This window comes from Primulina tabacum, chromosome 1, assembly GCF_025594145.1.
Source record: "Primulina tabacum isolate GXHZ01 chromosome 1, ASM2559414v2, whole genome shotgun sequence".
NCBI lineage: Eukaryota > Viridiplantae > Streptophyta > Magnoliopsida > Lamiales > Gesneriaceae > Primulina > Primulina tabacum.
Genome location: NC_134550.1, coordinates 55,454,877 through 55,473,001, shown reverse-complemented (window position 1 = coordinate 55,473,001; position 18,125 = coordinate 55,454,877). Strand labels below are relative to the sequence as shown.

The 18,125-nt window shown below is 39.4% G+C and overlaps 3 protein-coding genes across 3 annotated transcripts; 2 read left to right on the top strand and 1 right to left on the bottom strand.

Annotated features, from left to right (window-relative positions):
• LOC142519957 (malate synthase, glyoxysomal-like) lies at window positions 1-2,357 on the top strand. Its single transcript, XM_075622960.1, has 4 exons — window positions 1-632; window positions 721-1,049; window positions 1,135-1,465; window positions 1,586-2,357. The coding sequence occupies exons 1-4, from the start codon at window positions 234-236 to the stop codon at window positions 2,240-2,242; spliced, it is 1,716 nt and encodes a 571-aa protein (XP_075479075.1). The 5' UTR covers window positions 1-233; the 3' UTR covers window positions 2,243-2,357.
• Window positions 2,358-2,707: 350 nt separating this feature from the next.
• LOC142551526 (stemmadenine O-acetyltransferase-like) lies at window positions 2,708-6,358 on the bottom strand. The gene is made up of 2 exons (XM_075660808.1): window positions 6,253-6,358; window positions 2,708-5,354 (listed from the first exon to the last, which is right to left on the bottom strand). The coding sequence occupies exon 2, from the start codon at window positions 4,181-4,183 to the stop codon at window positions 2,849-2,851; it is 1,335 nt and encodes a 444-aa protein (XP_075516923.1). The 5' UTR covers window positions 4,184-5,354; window positions 6,253-6,358; the 3' UTR covers window positions 2,708-2,848.
• Window positions 6,359-7,063: 705 nt separating this feature from the next.
• Window positions 7,064-11,679, top strand: LOC142551516 (elongator complex protein 3). The gene is made up of 8 exons (XM_075660797.1): window positions 7,064-7,626; window positions 7,781-7,850; window positions 7,944-8,116; window positions 8,674-8,848; window positions 9,512-9,678; window positions 9,793-10,012; window positions 10,093-10,197; window positions 11,120-11,679. The coding sequence occupies exons 1-8, from the start codon at window positions 7,157-7,159 to the stop codon at window positions 11,429-11,431; spliced, it is 1,692 nt and encodes a 563-aa protein (XP_075516912.1). The 5' UTR covers window positions 7,064-7,156; the 3' UTR covers window positions 11,432-11,679.
• Window positions 11,680-18,125: the final 6,446 nt, after the last annotated feature.

Here is an 18,125-nt window from a genome sequence, read left to right as displayed (position 1 = left end):
GTTCAAAGCATACGCCCATACCACCTTCTTTTATTTTGCATCTATCCGCAATCTAGATCAACATTTTGCATCATCCGAAGCGCATAAATCCAAAAACATGTCCATTTTCAGGCCATAACGCATTTTTTACTTTTCGTATCTATCCCCCACCTCCTCAATATATCCTCGTTCCGCCACCTTCTCATGCGCATTTGCATCACACTCTAGAAATTTGAGGTGAAAGACCAAGAACAATGGTGGGTTTTGAAAGTAGTTATGTTGAAACATCTCCTTCGAAAGAAAGGAGGACTTTCGTGGGATACGATGAGCCCGAAGGAGTGGATATCAGGGGAAGGTACGACGCGGAGTTTGATAGGATTCTTACGAAGGACGCCATGCAATTTGTGGCTGATCTGCAGAGGGAGTTCAGGGGACATATTAAGTATGCGATGGAGTGTAGAAAGGACGCGAAGGTGAGGTATAATAGTGGGGCGTTGCCGGGTTTTGATCCGGCCACCAAGTACGTGAGGGAAGGGGGGTGGGTTTGCGCGCCGCCGCCGTCGGCGGTGGCTGATCGGAGGGTGGAGATTACGGGGCCCGTGGAGAGGAAGATGATCATCAATGCACTCAATTCTGGAGCCAAGGTTTTTATGGTGAGTTGAGTCACATCCAACTGTATGGATGATTATATGTTAAACCTTTGATTGATTTATTTATTTTTTAATTTTTTTTTATGGATAGGCTGATTTTGAAGATGCTCTGTCACCAAACTGGGAAAACCTTGTACGAGGGCACGTAAACTTGAAGGATGCTGTGAATGGGACCATAAGCTTCGACGACAAGGCCAGAAACAGAGTGTACAAGCTCAATGATCGAAACATAGCCAAGCTTTTCGTTCGACCCCGAGGCTGGCATCTCCCTGATTCTCACGTTTTTGTCGATGGAGAGCCTGTCACCGGTTGTCTACTTGATTTTGGCCTTTATTTCTTCCATAACTGGTCTGCGTTCCGTAGGAATCAAGGCGAAGGATTTGGACCCTTCTTCTATCTCCCAAAAATGGAACACTCCAGGTGAATGATACTCATTCCGACTCTATTTTAATGTCGTCCTTTTACTCAAGAAACCTTACATAATTGCATTTTTGTGTTGAGTCAGGGAAGCGAAAATATGGAACAGGGTGTTCGAGAGAGCTGAAAAAATGGCTGGAATCGAAAATGGCAGCATCAGAGCTACTGTTCTGATCGAAACACTCCCGGCGGTGTTTCAAATGGACGAGATTCTATACGAGCTGAGCGATCATTCGGCAGGCTTGAACTGCGGCAGATGGGATTACATCTTCAGCTACATCAAGACGTTTCAGGCTCACCCTGATCGCCTGCTGCCTGACCGAGTTCAAGTCGGCATGACACAACACTTCATGAGAAGTTACTCCGAGTTACTCATCCGAACATGTCACCGGCGGGGAGTCCATGCAATGGGAGGCATGGTATGTGTAAATTTCATGCTAGATCCCCGTGGATGCATCCTTTGGGCATTATTAACCGGATTATAATTGATTCGTCTGTATAGTAATTTGATTTATTGAAATTTGTGAACATAATATCAGGCCGCTCAGATCCCAATCCGAGAAGACCCAAAGGCAAACGAGGCTGCACTTGATTTAGTCAGAAAGGACAAGCTAAGAGAAGTGAAAGCAGGGCATGATGGAACATGGGCAGCTCACCCAGGCCTAATCCCGGCCATCATGGAAGTCTTCACCGACAACATGCGCAACAAAGCCAACCAAATTCACTCCATGAAACGTGAAGACGCAGCCCACATCACCGAGGCCGACCTCCTGCAAATCCCAAGAGGCGTCCGGACCATGGAAGGCCTCCGTCTCAACACCCGAGTGGGGATCCAATACATGGCCGCATGGCTCACGGGCACGGGATCCGTTCCACTCTACAATCTCATGGAGGACGCCGCCACGGCTGAGATAAGCCGAGTTCAGAACTGGCAGTGGCTGAAATACGGAGTGGAGTTGGACGGCGATGGGCTCGGCGTGAGGGTGAGCCGGGACCTATTCGGGAGGGTGGTGGAGGAGGAGATGGGGAGGATCGAGAGGGAAGTTGGGAAGGAGAAGTTCAAGAAGGGAATGTATGTCGAAGCTTGCAAGTTCTTCACAAGACAATGCATTTCACCTACTTTGGATGATTTCCTGACCCTTGATGCCTATAATCAAATTGTCATCCACCATCCCATGGGATCTTCCAAGCTTTAGATTACCTTCTTCATGTTCGTATTTGCACCACTCTCGTCTTCTTCCACGGATGTTGCGAGTTAATAATGTGTGTGTTTATTGATAATGAATCAATAATATCCTTGCATTTTTTCGATTTCAAAATGGAATATATAGTTTATTACTTTTTTGAATTGAAATACAAATTATCGAATTATTAAATAATAATCGTGATAGATGATCATCTCTTAAATAGTAATCGTGGTAAATTGATGAGTTTAACGAGGAAATATCACTTATTTTGAAAACCAAAAAAAGCATAAAACCCATACTAGTTTTAAGCAAACAAATAGTGTTACTGAGGAACTCGGATTATTCATGAAAAGCGATGAAGGTGAAGGAGTTGAACGGCAAAGCACTCCGAGTACCTCAATGAAGCTTTAGTTGGTACATAGGAGGAAAGATTTCACACATGTAAATGAAACTTGCAAAATATGTGATTTGGAATTATATGAGAATGGAAATATATGCATAAATTATGCACATACGTACAAATAATCAGTTCTCTGACATCTGCAAGAATAAAAACTTGATACATAAAAGATCTAGATCATATATAAAATAAAGCTCAGGTACTTGGTTAATTAATCAACCAGAAGAAGAGGATGAAAGATAACCAAGGAATTCCAATTTCTGATGAAGCCTCTGCATTTCTGGGCCAGCCATCACAAGCCATGCTTCAATTCCTCCATCAGATTTCACAGAATCAAGCAAAGTAATCACATTCTTGATACACGAACCACCAGTGCTCACCCAAACAGGATTCCCCCATCCAAAATCCGCAGCATGAAATGGAAATCTACAGTAACTGCTGAATCTGAAAATCTCGATATCCTCAAAACCCAAGAATTTACTGATCTCCACGAAGTTCTCCTTCGCAAGATGACAACCATTTTGACCCAACAACTCTGCCGTATAGCCTGTGTCGATTTTCCTGAATGCATCTCTCAGCTTTTGCACTAATTCAATCCAATCCGTTTGATCATCAACTGTGGCAACCGCCTTTGTCATTTGAAAAAGATTACCAAAAGAACATTCTGACAAGAATTGAATCCTTCCCCTTAAGTTAACAGGGTGAAAAGCGACAGATTTTCGAGGTTTCTCGACCCCTTTTGCCACCATGCAATGATACCACAGAAAACCAGATAGAACCTCGACCCTCGTAGGTTTTACTATGGAGGAGTTTTTTATAACTTTCTGTTTCAATTCATCTATTTCAGATGCAGTGAAAAGAAATCTCTTCGTGACGTACTTCACAACAGGTGGCTGCACCGATAGGTTTCTCGAATTTGGCTTGAAATCAGGAGCGTTTCTTGGTGGGAATAGCGTTGCTGCGTTGTACACAGGAGTCATTAAATCACTTTGACCCCCACAAGAAATGGCAGCCCATGATTTGATAAATGAACCAAGTGTAAAACCATCAGAAATCCTATGTGAAATGCATGTCCCAATAGAAAATCCACCACACTTGAAGAAACTAACTTGAATTGCTAATTGCTCTTCACAACTTGATATGGTTCCACTGGATTCGAACGGAACAAGCTTGTCTAGTGTATCATTTTCGGGGCATTTGGTCAACTCAAAAATCGAGCCATTGACGTATGCTTCTATATATAAAATCCCTTCATCGTTGCAACGAACTGAAGCCTGGTCACTAATCCTTCCAGCCAGTGGATAAAAATGGACTAAAGAATCCGACAAAGAAGTCCTTAGCCGGCTCGATATTTCGGATTGGGTGGTGTTCTTGTTGTCGTGGAAAGAGTAGTAAAGAATCAGAGCTATATAGGTATTTGGAATTCTTTCATCAATGAAAGAGAGATTGTAATCTTGGAGATGAAGTGGGGTCGGAGAAGAAGGCTTGATGAACTCTTTACAAACGATGTCAATCTTCATTTTCAATATTGGAAGAAGTGAAAAATTCATCGAGAGATCCAGATTACTTCAATATTTTACCAAATACAAATGATCGTACTACAAGAAATTAATTATTAATGCTACCAGCACCTTATTGGATCTCAGTAATATTCACAGGAAAAAGAATCCAATACCTTGTACATTAAATGACAAAAGCTTAGGACCACAACATGTCAGATAAACCGTGCAAAATGAAAAATATATTATTTTTTTTTATAAAAAAGTTGACGATTCACATTTCGAAATACAAATGCGGTTCATGGGTGTCATTTTTCATATGCAAACAACATAATTAAGAAAACAAATGATCAATATCTCGACTATATCATAAACAAAAAAATATCACAATCTTGAAGGGAAAAATATAAACCCACCATCTCTAAAGTCGATTCCTGCCATTTCAAAATAAAGCTAACTTGCTTCAATCAAGATATAAACCACGGCAGATTGACGATATACATATGTGCATATACTCGTGATTATACACATGAATCCAAGATCTGGACATCACAGAACGTAGACCAATTATAGAGATCGCGTAGCTAGTTTTGATGTAAAAAAAGATGGTTGTTGCTCTATCCAGTCTCCTCGTCTACGAGCACTAAATCGTCCTCAAACAATTGTTTGGACATTTACAATCAATCAAAGTAAGCAGATCGATATGTGGCATTTTTTTAACTAAACTGGCAAGAATTAGCAAAATTTTAACCAACTTGTGACAAGGAAACAAACAAGAGAGAACACTCAGGCACTCCAGAATTTCAGAAAACATGTCCAATATCGATCTGAGTAAAACCATTTTGCACAAGGCATTTTGATCTGTCTAAGATAATAAGATTATACCATCATGAAGTTCCGAAATATACATTTCACCATAAATCAAGAACTTGAGAACCATAAAGCTTTCGTATGACTGTAGGAGTCATTCCACCAACACTCAATGAACAACAAAAGCCTTCCTGGTTGCGAACAATCAGCACTGCTACCAAACTGGATACATTCCGCGAAGTTTCTGTTACAATTAGCAATATGCTTTCAGGTTGTTTTATAGTATTATGTATTGCAGGCTCAACAGTAGGGTAGATCCACATCAAAATCCTCCCAGTTATCATCTTCAGGATCGTCCTTCTTCTTTGGAACCTCAGCTTTGTCGTCTCTTGATGCCTTGGACTTTGGTTTCCTGGTTACCAAGAAACGATGTTTTAATATTCAGTAAATGAATGAAAAGTAAAGTAGATAAAATATGAATTAAGCGTTAAATTCAATGATAACAAATCAAGCATTTGGATTGTGGTCGCCTGGTTACCAAGAAATGATGTTTTAATATTCAGTAAATGAATGAGAAGTAAAGTAGATATAATATGAATTAGGCGTTTAAGTCAATTATAACAAATCAACCATAACTCTTACAAAGGTTGAAAGCACTGGAACACCTTAAAAAATATCAATAGTTGAGTCCATTTCGGCGTGTGATTTAGTTTACCAACCAATCTAACCAAAATACAGTATCCCAGAAAACAAAACCCAATACATTCCTTTGGCTGGTTTGAGACAGGACAAAGCCTAGAAAAAAATAAGTACCAAGTAAGCAGCAATAATCCAAGCATAGATGGTAAACTCAGTGAGAGCTCAATATTAAACCAAGTTAAAAGTTTATTAGAACCATTGAGCAGCTAGTGGCATACTAGGCTCACACACTTTTAATGAAAGCCAAAACCAAGTGTTTTAACAATGATCCAAACATGTGTCTCAATTCTTTAATGAGCACAAGATTGTTTAAGCCATCATTTTGAGCCCAAAATAAAAGTAAAAAGTTAGGAAATCTCGTCCTTCAACGACAATAGCTTCACAAGGTGGAGCAAAGGGATGGCCAGACTCCTCCTAGCCTTCTACCCCCATTAAAAACTTTTGCTTCAATTAGAAGTATGTGGTTTCTCTTATAAAATTCATGTAGATTTATTTTTGCTGTCTGTTTAAAACAGCCCCTGGTTCTGAGTTTTGCGTTAGTCCGCTAAAAGAACATCACAATACATGAATGCATGAATATCTTGTTTCAGTGACAATAAACGATTTAGAACTTCTGGTGACAATAATTAAGATAAGTCAGCTGTTATTTGGGCTTTTTCGGTGCTCATCATATTTTCACATCCCTGACTCCACAACTTGCTGAAGTGAACCATTTTCTTCACACGTCAATCCTTAAAATCAGCAATCAACACAACAAAACCCGTCAATCAGCAAATAAATTGCAGATATATGCATCACATCACTGACATCTTGTTCTCCAATAATCAGATAGAAAAACGGACCTTTTTCTGTTACGCCTGGCGGCCGCCCTGGCCTTTCTCTTCCTCTTCTCTTGAGTGGTTTCAAAAAACCTTCTCCGCTTAGATTCTTGTATAACACCCGCCTTAAGGACCTCCCTCAGGAACCTACCGATCAGACTCTCTTCAGGCTCACCACTACGTACTATCACCTGAACATTGTAGGCCGACTTAAAGAACAGGGTATTTGCGAATTCAAGTGCAGGAAAAGCAATGGATAAAGGACCGGGATTGTTTAAATGCTGAAAAGGGAATTCTTTGTCTTCTTGGTACTGGGTTTTGAGGGGATGCTTTAGCAGTCTTGTGTGGATCAAGAACTGAGTTTTGGGTTGGAGATATAGCGGGGGCGGCATGTGTTTTGATGGGTGGAGTGTTAGTAGTCGGGGGGATGGAGATGGGGATTTTTGCGTGGGGAGTGTGGTTGGGGGGAAGAAGAAGTTGGTGGAATGAAGTTTGGAGATCGCCATTGCTGTTTGCTTCACGGGCGGAACTGGAAAGGGGCCGAGGTTTTTGGAAATTATTTTTTATTGAGAATTTATTATTAGTAATAATAAAATAATAAGGTCTCGACTTTGATCGTAATAGCAAACAGTGCCCGCAAACTTCTATTATCATCAGCAGGGTTTTACCTTTACTAATTCCCAGCAGACACCGGAGCATGGCGGCGGCGGTCGTTGCCGAAACTCGAAAGCTCCCGCGGCCAGGTCGCGGCGGAGTAATAGCTCATGGACTATCAGAAGAAGAGGCCCGGGTCAAAGCAATCGCTGAAATAGTGTCCACCATGGTCGACCTCTCTCGCAAGGGCGAAAACGTCAACCTTAACGCCGTGAAGTCTGCCGTATGCCGTAGGTATGGCCTCTCTAAGGCTCCAAAGCTGGTAGAAATGATCGCGGCGTTACCAGAATCAGAAAAGGAAATGCTTCTGCCCAAATTGAAGGCGAAGCCGGTTCGAACGGCATCGGGAATTGCTGTCGTCGCTGTTATGTCGAAGCCTCATCGCTGCCCGCATATTGCGACGACGGGTAATATTTGTGTATATTGCCCCGGTGGCCCTGATTCGGATTTCGAATACAGTACGCAGAGTTACACTGGATATGAGCCCACTAGCATGAGAGCTATAAGGGCGAGGTAAGGTATTTTTATGTTTTTTTTTTGGGGTGTGCTTACAGTTTAGATGGCTATACCGAAGTTATTTGTGTGAAAATGTTCAAGTTTTGTCTAGGAGGTTTTTTCGTGTGGCTTGGATAGATTTTTCTGATTATTTTTTCTCTGGTGGTCATAGATATGAGCCTTATGTCCAGGCAAGAAGTAGGATAGATCAACTTAAGAGGTTGGGCCACAGTGTTGATAAGGTAACTTGGTTTTTATTTATCAACAACCTAAAGTTATTTCACCTGGTTAAAAAATTTCCTTATTTCATATTTTTATTTATGTTTCTTATGCAGGTTGAATTTATTTTGATGGGTGGTACATTTATGTCGTTGCCAGCAGATTATCGTGATTTTTTTATAAGGAATCTTCATGATGCTCTATCAGGGCACACTTCTTCCAATGTTGAAGAAGCAGTTTCCTACTCCGAGCACAGTTCCACAAAGTGTATTGGAATGACTATAGAAACGTAATTTGCACACTATTTTCTTCTTTCCTTCTCTTCTTAAGCCAAGTCCTTGTAGTTTGCCCTTGTGATATATTTGTTATTGGTGAATGCGGTTTGTGTTCAGTTACTGGGGTGCTTTGAAAACATGGGGTAAATGTTTGCATTGATTCTCACTCTCCGAAACCCCATATGTTTATATGTTATCAGGTTATTTTTCTGCACATTCGGAGAATAAGCACTAGAGATTCAGCGTATTTGTAGTTGGCCTGCGTTGGGGTAGATTTGACATCTGCTATTAGAAGTTTATATTTCGAATATGCTTAAGAATTTTCATCATCTAGATTTTAGAACGTCGTGACTTTTGTGCTCTCTCTTTATTAAGGCTTGGTTTTCGTTTTCATTTTGTGGCTAATTTCCAGGACATCCACACGCCTCAGTTCACCTATAGAAACCATGAGCACCGAACAAACGTTATTTTCAAACTATTTTTGTCATTTTTTAATTTTTGTGATTTTGATATTAGTCGACCAGATCAATTTGCAACCAATAACTCACTGTGATTTTATTTAAAAAAATAGAAGGCCAGACTACTGCCTTGGACCACATTTGAGGCAGATGCTGTCATATGGTTGTACAAGACTGGAGATTGGTGTGCAGAGTACATATGAAGATGTTGCCCGTGACACCAATAGGGGCCATACTGTTGCAGCTGTGGCTGATTGCTTTTGCTTGGCTAAGGATGCTGGTTTTAAGGTGTTCCTCTAAATTAAATTAAGTCATGTCTAATTAATTGTGTTCTATCCGCATAATTTTTACTTTCTATTTTTCGAGACCATTGCTGGCTGTGTTGCTTGTGTATAAGATGTGTCAGACTTGTTGACATAGTTATCATGTCATAATTCTGTGGACTCAGTCTTAATAGTTTGTTTTTTTGTCCTAGGAGAGCTTGAAAATGCCATTCTGAATTGATTTGTGCATTATATAAATTCCATTCACAAGCATCTCTGCTTTATAGGTTAAAAAAGCAGATCTTATAAGCTTTTCGAATGAATGAAAACCTATCAAGCCTAGACAATGAGGTAATTATCAGTATCCAGAATGTATGTTATCTTACTGTATTGAGAAAATAAGTCCTAATTTATTATTACTGTTATCACTATTATTTTGGTGATCTTATGGCTTTGGTGCCACTGTGTACTTAGGGCTAGCACAATTGAAGTCAGAATCACATGCATTGTGGTGTTCTTTCTCACAAATGGCTTAACCACTCTCGAGTATATTTCATCGGTTCCATGTCTTTTGTCCTGAAATAGTTCTACTGATTTCTATGACTCAGTGGTGTCAAGTATCTGGTAGTTCGCCTTCTAAGCTCCAGAATTTGATTTTTGTCAATGAATTCTCCTACCATATTTGTAGGTAGTGGCTCATATGATGCCTGATCTTCCAAATGTTGGGGTTGAGAGAGACATGGAAAGTTTTAGAGAGTTCTTTGATAGCCCATCCTTCAGGGCCGATGGGCTTAAAATTTATCCCACTCTAGTTATTCGCGGGACTGGTCTTTATGAGCTTTGGAAAACTGGCAGGTATGGTCAGTGAAAAGGTTTTCTTTTGACATAATTGCAGGTCCTGGAAAAAACTGTTTCTTCCAAAAAAAAAAAATTGCTAATCATGGTTGTGCATTTTCTGGTCAAATACAGGTACAGAAATTATCCACCTGAACAGCTTGTAGACATTGTAGCCCGAATCCTAGCATTGGTTCCTCCCTGGACTCGTGTATATAGAGTTCAAAGAGATATTCCCATGCCCCTAGTTACTTCAGGGGTCGAGAAGGGTAATCTTCGGGAGCTAGCTTTAGCTCGAATGGATGATTTGGGCTTGAAATGTCGAGATGTTCGGACACGTGAAGCTGGAATCCAGGCTAGTGAACATTTTTTTCCCTTTTGTTTGAGCATGATTTTATGCATTTGTAGCAAACTCAATTTGTAATATAAATTTAGGATATTCATCACAAGATAAAGCCAGAAGAAGTTGAATTAGTCCGCAGGGATTACACTGCAAATGGGGGTTGGGAAACTTTTCTTTCATATGAAGATACACGCCAGGTGCGTCAACTTTAATGCTTCTTTCTTCTCCTGACAAGTTGCGTTGCTTTTTATGTTCGGACATGTTTGATGGTGTGTTTCTCACTGTATTATCAGTTTATGTATCTATAATCTAGCATCTCTGGCCAAAATTCACAGTGCCTATACTTGGTATATTATATTTCTCACCCTTCATTTCAAGAACTTTACATAAATGGGTATATAATTGTATTTTTTTCAATCATCATTCTATAAATTGTTTGAATCTGTTGCAATCACACGCCATTTCCATAACGTCTGAGCAACTTGTTAGTTATGATATTTTCAGATTTGAAATTTGGATTGGTGGTAAGATGGGATGTGTTTCTAAATGGCTTTGCTGTTTTACGTTGCGGCACTGAAATCTTGTGTTTTCATGACATCGGTTTAAGGAATCAAAATGTTGTATAGTTATCAATTGCCCTTTGTTTCCTTTCCATTTGTTATTATTTTTATTTGCGGTCTGTATAAAAACCATTCAAGCATGCGAGTTATGAGCTTGTTTGTTTGGTTTTATTGGATATTTTATTTTTTTTATAATATTATTAGGAACTTGTATAGAACCAGCATGATTAGCTACGAACATTGTATGTCACGCCACTGAAATCTCGTGTTTTCATTAAATTGAATCAAGGAATCAAATGTTATCAAGCTATCAATTACCCTTTTTTCATCTCTGTACTATTGTTATTTTTATTTGCAATCTGTATCAAAACCGTTGAAGCATGCCAGTTAAGAGCTTGTTTGTTTGGTTTTATGGGATATTTTTATTTTTTCACAACCTTGTTAGGAACCTGCATAAAACCAGCATGGTTAGTTATGAACTTTGTTGTCATATTACATGCAATTTTTTTTTAATATTATAGAATTAAAGCTTCCCTACATTTTTGGTTCCTGATATCAGGACATACTCGTTGGGTTACTACGGTTGCGTAAATGTGGACGGAACGTAACTTGCCCGGAGCTCATGGGGAAGTGTTCTATTGTCCGTGAGTTACACGTTTATGGGACTGCAGTTCCTGTACATGGGCGAGATGCCGATAAACTGCAACACCAGGGTTATGGTACTTTACTAATGGAGGAAGCCGAACGGATTGCTCTTAGAGAGCACAGGTCGACGAAAATAGCTGTCATCTCTGGTGTTGGAACGCGACATTACTACAGAAAGTTGGGGTATGAACTTGAAGGACCTTACATGGTGAAATTTCTAACTTGATGTACATAACTCGCAAGCGACATTAATCTGTGGGATTGGAAGTATAATTTGGGTTATGTTGCTTGTTTCCAAACTACAGCTGCTCACTTTTAAGCCATATTTAAAGTTTTTATGTTCTGGAATCAAGTTTGAGTGTATCTCTGTTATGGTCATTCCATACCGATGAAAGGGCAATTTTGCTTGTGTGAATTTAAAATTCTATAAACTTTGGAATGGTGATGAAATGTTACAGAGTTTTTGTGTATTCAGATTTACTGTTTTTACGGATATAATCGTTACATGAATTTTATACCATGGAATGCAAAAATTGAAGTTAATAATTGCACGCACAATTTATGATAGTTTGTATGAGTAACGATTTTATTAAAATTTAATCCATAATAAAACATTTATCTTACCACATGAACTAAAGGAAATTTTGGAAAAAGCTTCTAACTTGACTTCACTGCCTAAGTTCTCCTTGACTCGGTTGGATAAAATTATTGTGAATTGTATATTTGGCGTCGACAATCATCTTTTCTTGAGTTAGTTTTTAAGATTAAGTTAGATTTAAATATCAATTTTAACATGATATCAAAGTCAGATATTACTGTTATATGTTAGACAGTCCAAGGCATGGTCGAGTTTCACTGTTATGTGTTGAACTGTTCATAGATATTTCGGTTAGATAAAATTATTGTGAGTTGTATATATAGAATCATCTCCCCTTGAGCTAATTTTTGGGGTTGGGTTAGATCCAAATCTCAATCTTAACATGATATCATAGTCAAATTTTACTGTTATGTGTTGGATTGCCCATAGCATTATTGTGTTTCACTGTTATGTGTTGAACTGCTCATAACATAATATCAGAATCCAAATTTCACCGATATATATTAGATTATCTATAGTTGGACTATATGTTCTGCTATATTTTTGTGACATTTTTTGTTAGGACAATTGAAGTACAAAGGATACGTTCTTCTCAGGTGAAGGAAGAAATTTAGCAACAATATTTTAAATTATTTGAAGCATCAAATTATATATAACAATAAAAACATGGAATTAATTTTACATAAATCAAATTGAATCAAGCAAACTGATTCTCGTGCTTATGTTATATATCCATATTCTTTGATGAAAAAGTCTCGTGAAAAATCTCACAAATTTTTATTCGTGAGATAGATCAACTACGTTTATATTTATAATAAAAATTTTTTAACTTAAATATTATTTTTTCGTGAGTTATTCAAATAAAATACTTGAATTACAAAATTGATCAATGAAACCGTCTCACACAAATTTCTCTTGTCTTTGATTTATTTGGAAAAAATCTGATTAATCAATATTTTTTTAAAACAAACGATAAATAGTGTAGTGGAATAATGTAATAACTCAATATTATAAGAGTGCCATTAAAATTCCTTAGCAAATTAATAAATCAAGATTGTCCGCGGGGGGAAGCCACCCGCCATGTTCAACGCCGGGAGAAGATACAGTGTCGGAAAAGAAACCTTTGAATTCCGACGATAAATAGCAGAAAATTTAACTGGGATAGAAAAAGCCTAATGGTATAAATGGAGAATCCCGAAAAAGACCCGTAGCATTACTCTCCTTTTAAAACCAGCGATGGATAATTCCATCAATTCAATGGACCAAACCCGAATCGACGGCTCAACACATAAATACATACATGGAAGGGGGTGTTTATGTAACAGCTTCGATGAAGGATACAAATAGCAATTCATTTATGTCGGCAGAATTTAATAGGTGTGGCCAACAAGTTGGCAAATTTGAATTGAACTGGAAAAAGAAACGTGCTGATGGAAATTTCGTGGAATTTCAGATAACGCGTTTTTAACGCGTGTTCACACGGTCAAGAGGCTCTATAAATAGAGCTCCCTCCTTCATTCTGAAATCATCCATTCTTCGAGTTTTCTCTCATCTTATAAGCATTTGAGTGCTTAGTTCTATAATATTTGTGAGGTGTTTTGTTCTCCTGTATTAAGAGAGTGCGTATTCTCTTTGGAAATACAGTGAGTGAGTTGTACACCACAAAATATTATAGTGAAATTCTTTTCATCTTGCCCGTGGTTTTTACCCTAATAATTTTTAGGGGTTTTCCACGTAAATCTCGGTGTCCAGTTTATTCTTTATTTTCGGATTTTATTATCTCAAATTCCGCACATGGGACCAACAAGTGGTATCAGAGCCTTGGTTTGAAATTTCTTAAAATTCTAAGTATGCTCTGTGGTTGCAGCCTAGACTGATCTTCCACATCAGAAAAGATTTTTTTGAGATTTTTTATTTAAGACGGGATTAATTTTGTCCAGTCTCCTAAATTGTTGTAGACATAATGGCGAGAAGGTACAAGATAGCAAAGTTCAACGGAAGCAATTTTATGCTGTGGAAAATAAAGATACAAGCAGTTTTAAGAAAGGAGAATTGCTTGGCGGCTATTGGAGATAGACCGGTGGAGATTACAGATGATGGAAAGTGGAACGAGATGAATGATAATGCTGTTGCCAATTTACACTTGGCTATAGCTGACGAAGTTTTGTCAAGTATCTCTGAGATAAAAACAGCAAAAGTTATCTGGGATACTCTGACAAAGATGTACGAGGTCAAGTCCCTACACAATATGATTTTTCTAAAGAGAAGGCTTTATACTCTTCGGATGGCGGAATCCTCATCGATGACCGCCATATCAATACACTAAATATTCTATTTGCCCAACTCACTTCCATGTGGCATAAAATAGGGGAAAATGAAGGTGCGGAGCTTCTACTTCAAAGTCTACCAAATTCATATGATCAACTTATCATCAACATTACCAACAATATTCTTATGGGCTTTCTAAGATTCGACGATGTCTTAACTGCAGTTCTCGGAGAAGAAAGCCGGCGCAAGAATAAGGAAGATAGGTTGGTTACCTCGAAGCAAGCAGAGGCTTTACCGATGATAAGAGGAAGATTCATGGACCGTGACTCCAGTGGGAGCCAAAGACAAGGTAGATCAAAGTCGAGAAGTAAGAAGAAAAATATTTATTCCTTTAAATGTGGCGGTAAAGGGCACTTCAAGAAAGAGTGTACGAGTATCAATAAAAGTTCTCAAGAAAATATGGCTAGTACTTCAGGCAGTGGTGAAATATTATTCAGCGAAGCGACGACAGTTGCAGAAGGCAGACACAAATTTTGTGAAACATGGATTATGGATTCAGGTGCGACGTGACACATGACGTCTCGGAGAGAATGATTTGATCATTATGAACCAGTCTCAGGAGGATCTGTATTCATGGAAAATGATCATGTCTTGGAAATCGCTGGAGTTGGTACTATCAAAATTAAAATGTTTGATGGCACCATTCGCACCATACAGGAGGTACGACATATGAAAGGACTGACGAAAAATCTTTTGTCCTTGGGGCAATTGGATGACATCGGGTGCAAAACTCATATCGAGAACGGGATCATGAAAATTGTGAAAGGCGCGCTTGTGGTTATGAAGGCGTAAAAGGTTGCTGCAAATCTGTATGTACTTTTGGGAGACACACACAAAGAGGCAGAACTAGCTGTTGCATCAATTGGTTCATGAGAAGAATTAACAGTGTAATGGCATAGAAAGCTCGGGCATATGTCAGAACGGGGGTTGAAAATTCTCTCAGAACGGAAGCTGCTGCCGGGACTTACAAAAGTGTTACTACCCTTTTGTGAGCAATGTGTTACCAGTAAACAACACAGATTAAAGTTTGGCACTTCTACTACCAGGAGCAAAAGCATATTGGAGCTGATTCATTCGGATGTTTGGCAAGCACCGGTTGTATCCCTAGGAGGAGCGAGATACTTTGTCTCGTTCATTGATGATTTCTCTAGGAGATGTTGGGTGTATCCAATCAAGAAGAAATCAGATGTTTTCCAAGTCTTCAAAGATTTTAAAGCGCGGGTTGAACTTGATTCTGAAAAGAAAATCAAGTGTTTGAGGACTGACAATGGAGGAGAATATACCAATGACGAATTTGATGCATATTGTCAACATGATGGCATCAAAAGGCAATTCACGACGGCTTACACACCTCAACAGAATGGAGTGGCGGAGCGGATGAACAGAACCTTGTTGGATAGAACAAGAGCTATGTTGAGGACTGCGGGTCTAGAAAAGTCATTTTGGGCGGAAGCAGTCAAAACCGCTTGTTATATTATCAATCGTTCTCCTTCAGTGGCGATTGATCTGAAGACTCCGATGGAGATGTGGACTGGGAAGCCGACAGATTATTCTCATTTGCTTACATTTGGAAGTCCGGTGTACGTTCTGTACAATGAGCAAGAAAGATCGAAGTTGGATTCGAAATCCAGAAAATGTATCTTCTTGGGTTATGCTGATGGAGTAAAGGGATTTCGCTTGTGGGATCCTACTGTCCACAAGCTTGTCATCAGCAGGGATGTTATCTTCGAGGAAGATAAAGTAAAGGGAGACAAAGGCACACCAAATTCAAAAACTACTATTTTTCAGGTGGAAAATAAGACGGACGAAGGTCAAGTTTCTTGTGAAGCGGTACCAGGGCACGAAGAACAAGAACATGTTGAGTTTGAGGTTTCTAATGTGAGGCAGTCAACTCGAGACAGAAGACCACCAGGTTGGCTTTCAGATTATGTCACTGAAAGTAACATTGCATATTGTCTATTATCAGAGGATGGTGAGCCATCGAGTTTCCACGAGGCTACTCAAAGCTCGAATGTATCTTTGTGGATGATAGCAATGCAAGAAGGGTTGGAGGCATTAGAAAGGAATAAAACTTGGGATCTTGTTACACTACCACGAGGGAGGAAATCCATTGGAAACAGATGGGTCTATAAGATCAAGCGTGATGGCAATAACCAAGTGGAGCGGTATCGTGCTAGATTGGTGGTAAAAGGGTATGCTCAAAAAGAAGGCACTGACTTCAATGAGATATTTTCCCCTGTGGTTCGGCTTGCAACAGTCAGAGTGGTGTTGGCATTGTGTGCGGTGTTTGACCTACATCTAGAACAGCTAGATGTGAAAACGGCTTTTCTTCATGGAGATCTTGAAGAAGAAATCTATATGCTCCAGCCAGAAGGTTTTGCGAAAAAAGGCAAAGAGAACTTGGTTTGCAGTTGAAGAAATCTCTGTACGGTCTCAAACAGGCGCCGAGGTGTTGGTACAAGAGATTTGATTTCCATATCATGAGCCTTGGATACAACAGATGAGTGCAGACCCTTGTACGTATTTCAAGAGGTCTGATGATGATTATATTATTTTGCTGTTGTATGTGGACGACATGTTGGTAGCAGGCCCCAACAAAGATCATGTCCAAGAATTGAAGGCACAGTTGGCTAGGGAATTTGATATGAAGGACTTGGGACCAGCAAACAAGATTCTAGGGATGCAAGTTCACCGAGATAGAAGTAACAGGCAGATTTGGCTTTCCCAGAAAAAATATTTGAAGAAAATCTTGCAACGCTTCAACATGCAAGATAATAAGCCAATTTCGACCCCTCTTCCTGTTAACTTCAGGTTATCCTCCGAAATGTGTCCTAGCAGTGAAGCAAAGAGGATGGAGATGTCTCGAGTACCGTATGCATCAGCAGTGGGAAGTTTGATGTTCTTTATGATCTGTACAAGACCGGATATTGCTCAAGCAGTGGGAGCAGTTAGTCGGTATATGGCGAATCCTGGACGAGAGCATTGGAGCACTGTTAAGAGGATCCTTAGATACATTAAGGGTACCTCGAATGCTGCATTATGTTATGGAGGATTGAATTTTACACTCAGGGGCTATGTCGATTCAGATTATGCAGGTGATCCTGATAAGAGGAAATCTACTACTGGTTATGTGTTTACGCTTGCAGGAGGAGCAGTAAGCTGGGTTTCAAAACTGCAGACAGTTGTGGCGTTATCTACAACAGAAGCGGAATATATGGCAGCTACTCAAGCTTGCAAGGAGTCAATATGGATTAAAAGGTTATTGGAGGAGATCGGACACAAACAAGAGAATGTTCCTTTGTTTTGTGACAGTCAGAGTGCCTTGCACATCGCAAGGAATCCAGCCTTTCATTCCAGGACGAAACACATTGGAGTACAATTTCACTTTGTGCGGGAAGTAGTAGAAGAAGGAAGCGTGGATATGCAGAAGATCCATACGAAGGATAACATAACTGATTTTCTGACCAAGCCAGTGAACACTGATAAATTTGAGTGGTGTAGATCCTCAAGTGGCCTAGCGGAAACGTAAGCAGCAGGGAATGACAAGATTGAAAGGATGTGTGGAGATGTGTTTGATTCTCAATCAAATCTCCAAGTGGGAGAAATGTCGGCAGAATTTAATAGGTGGAGCCAACAAGTTGGCAAATTTGAATTGAATTGGAAAAAGAAACGTGCTGAAGGAAATTTGGTGGAATTTCAGATAACGCGTTTTTAACGCGTGTTCACACGGTCAAGAGGCTCTATAAATAGAGCTCTCTCATTCATTCTGAAATCATCTCTTCTTCGAGTTTTCTCTCATCTTATAAGCATTTGAGTGCTTAGTTCTATAATATTTGTGAGGTGTTTTGTTCTCCTGTATTAAGAGAGTGCGTGTTCTCTTTGGAAACACAGTGAGTGAGTTGTACACCACAAAATATTATAGTGGAATTCTTTTCATCTTGCCCATGGTTTTTACTCTAATAATTTTTAGGGGTTTTCTACGTAAATCTCGGTG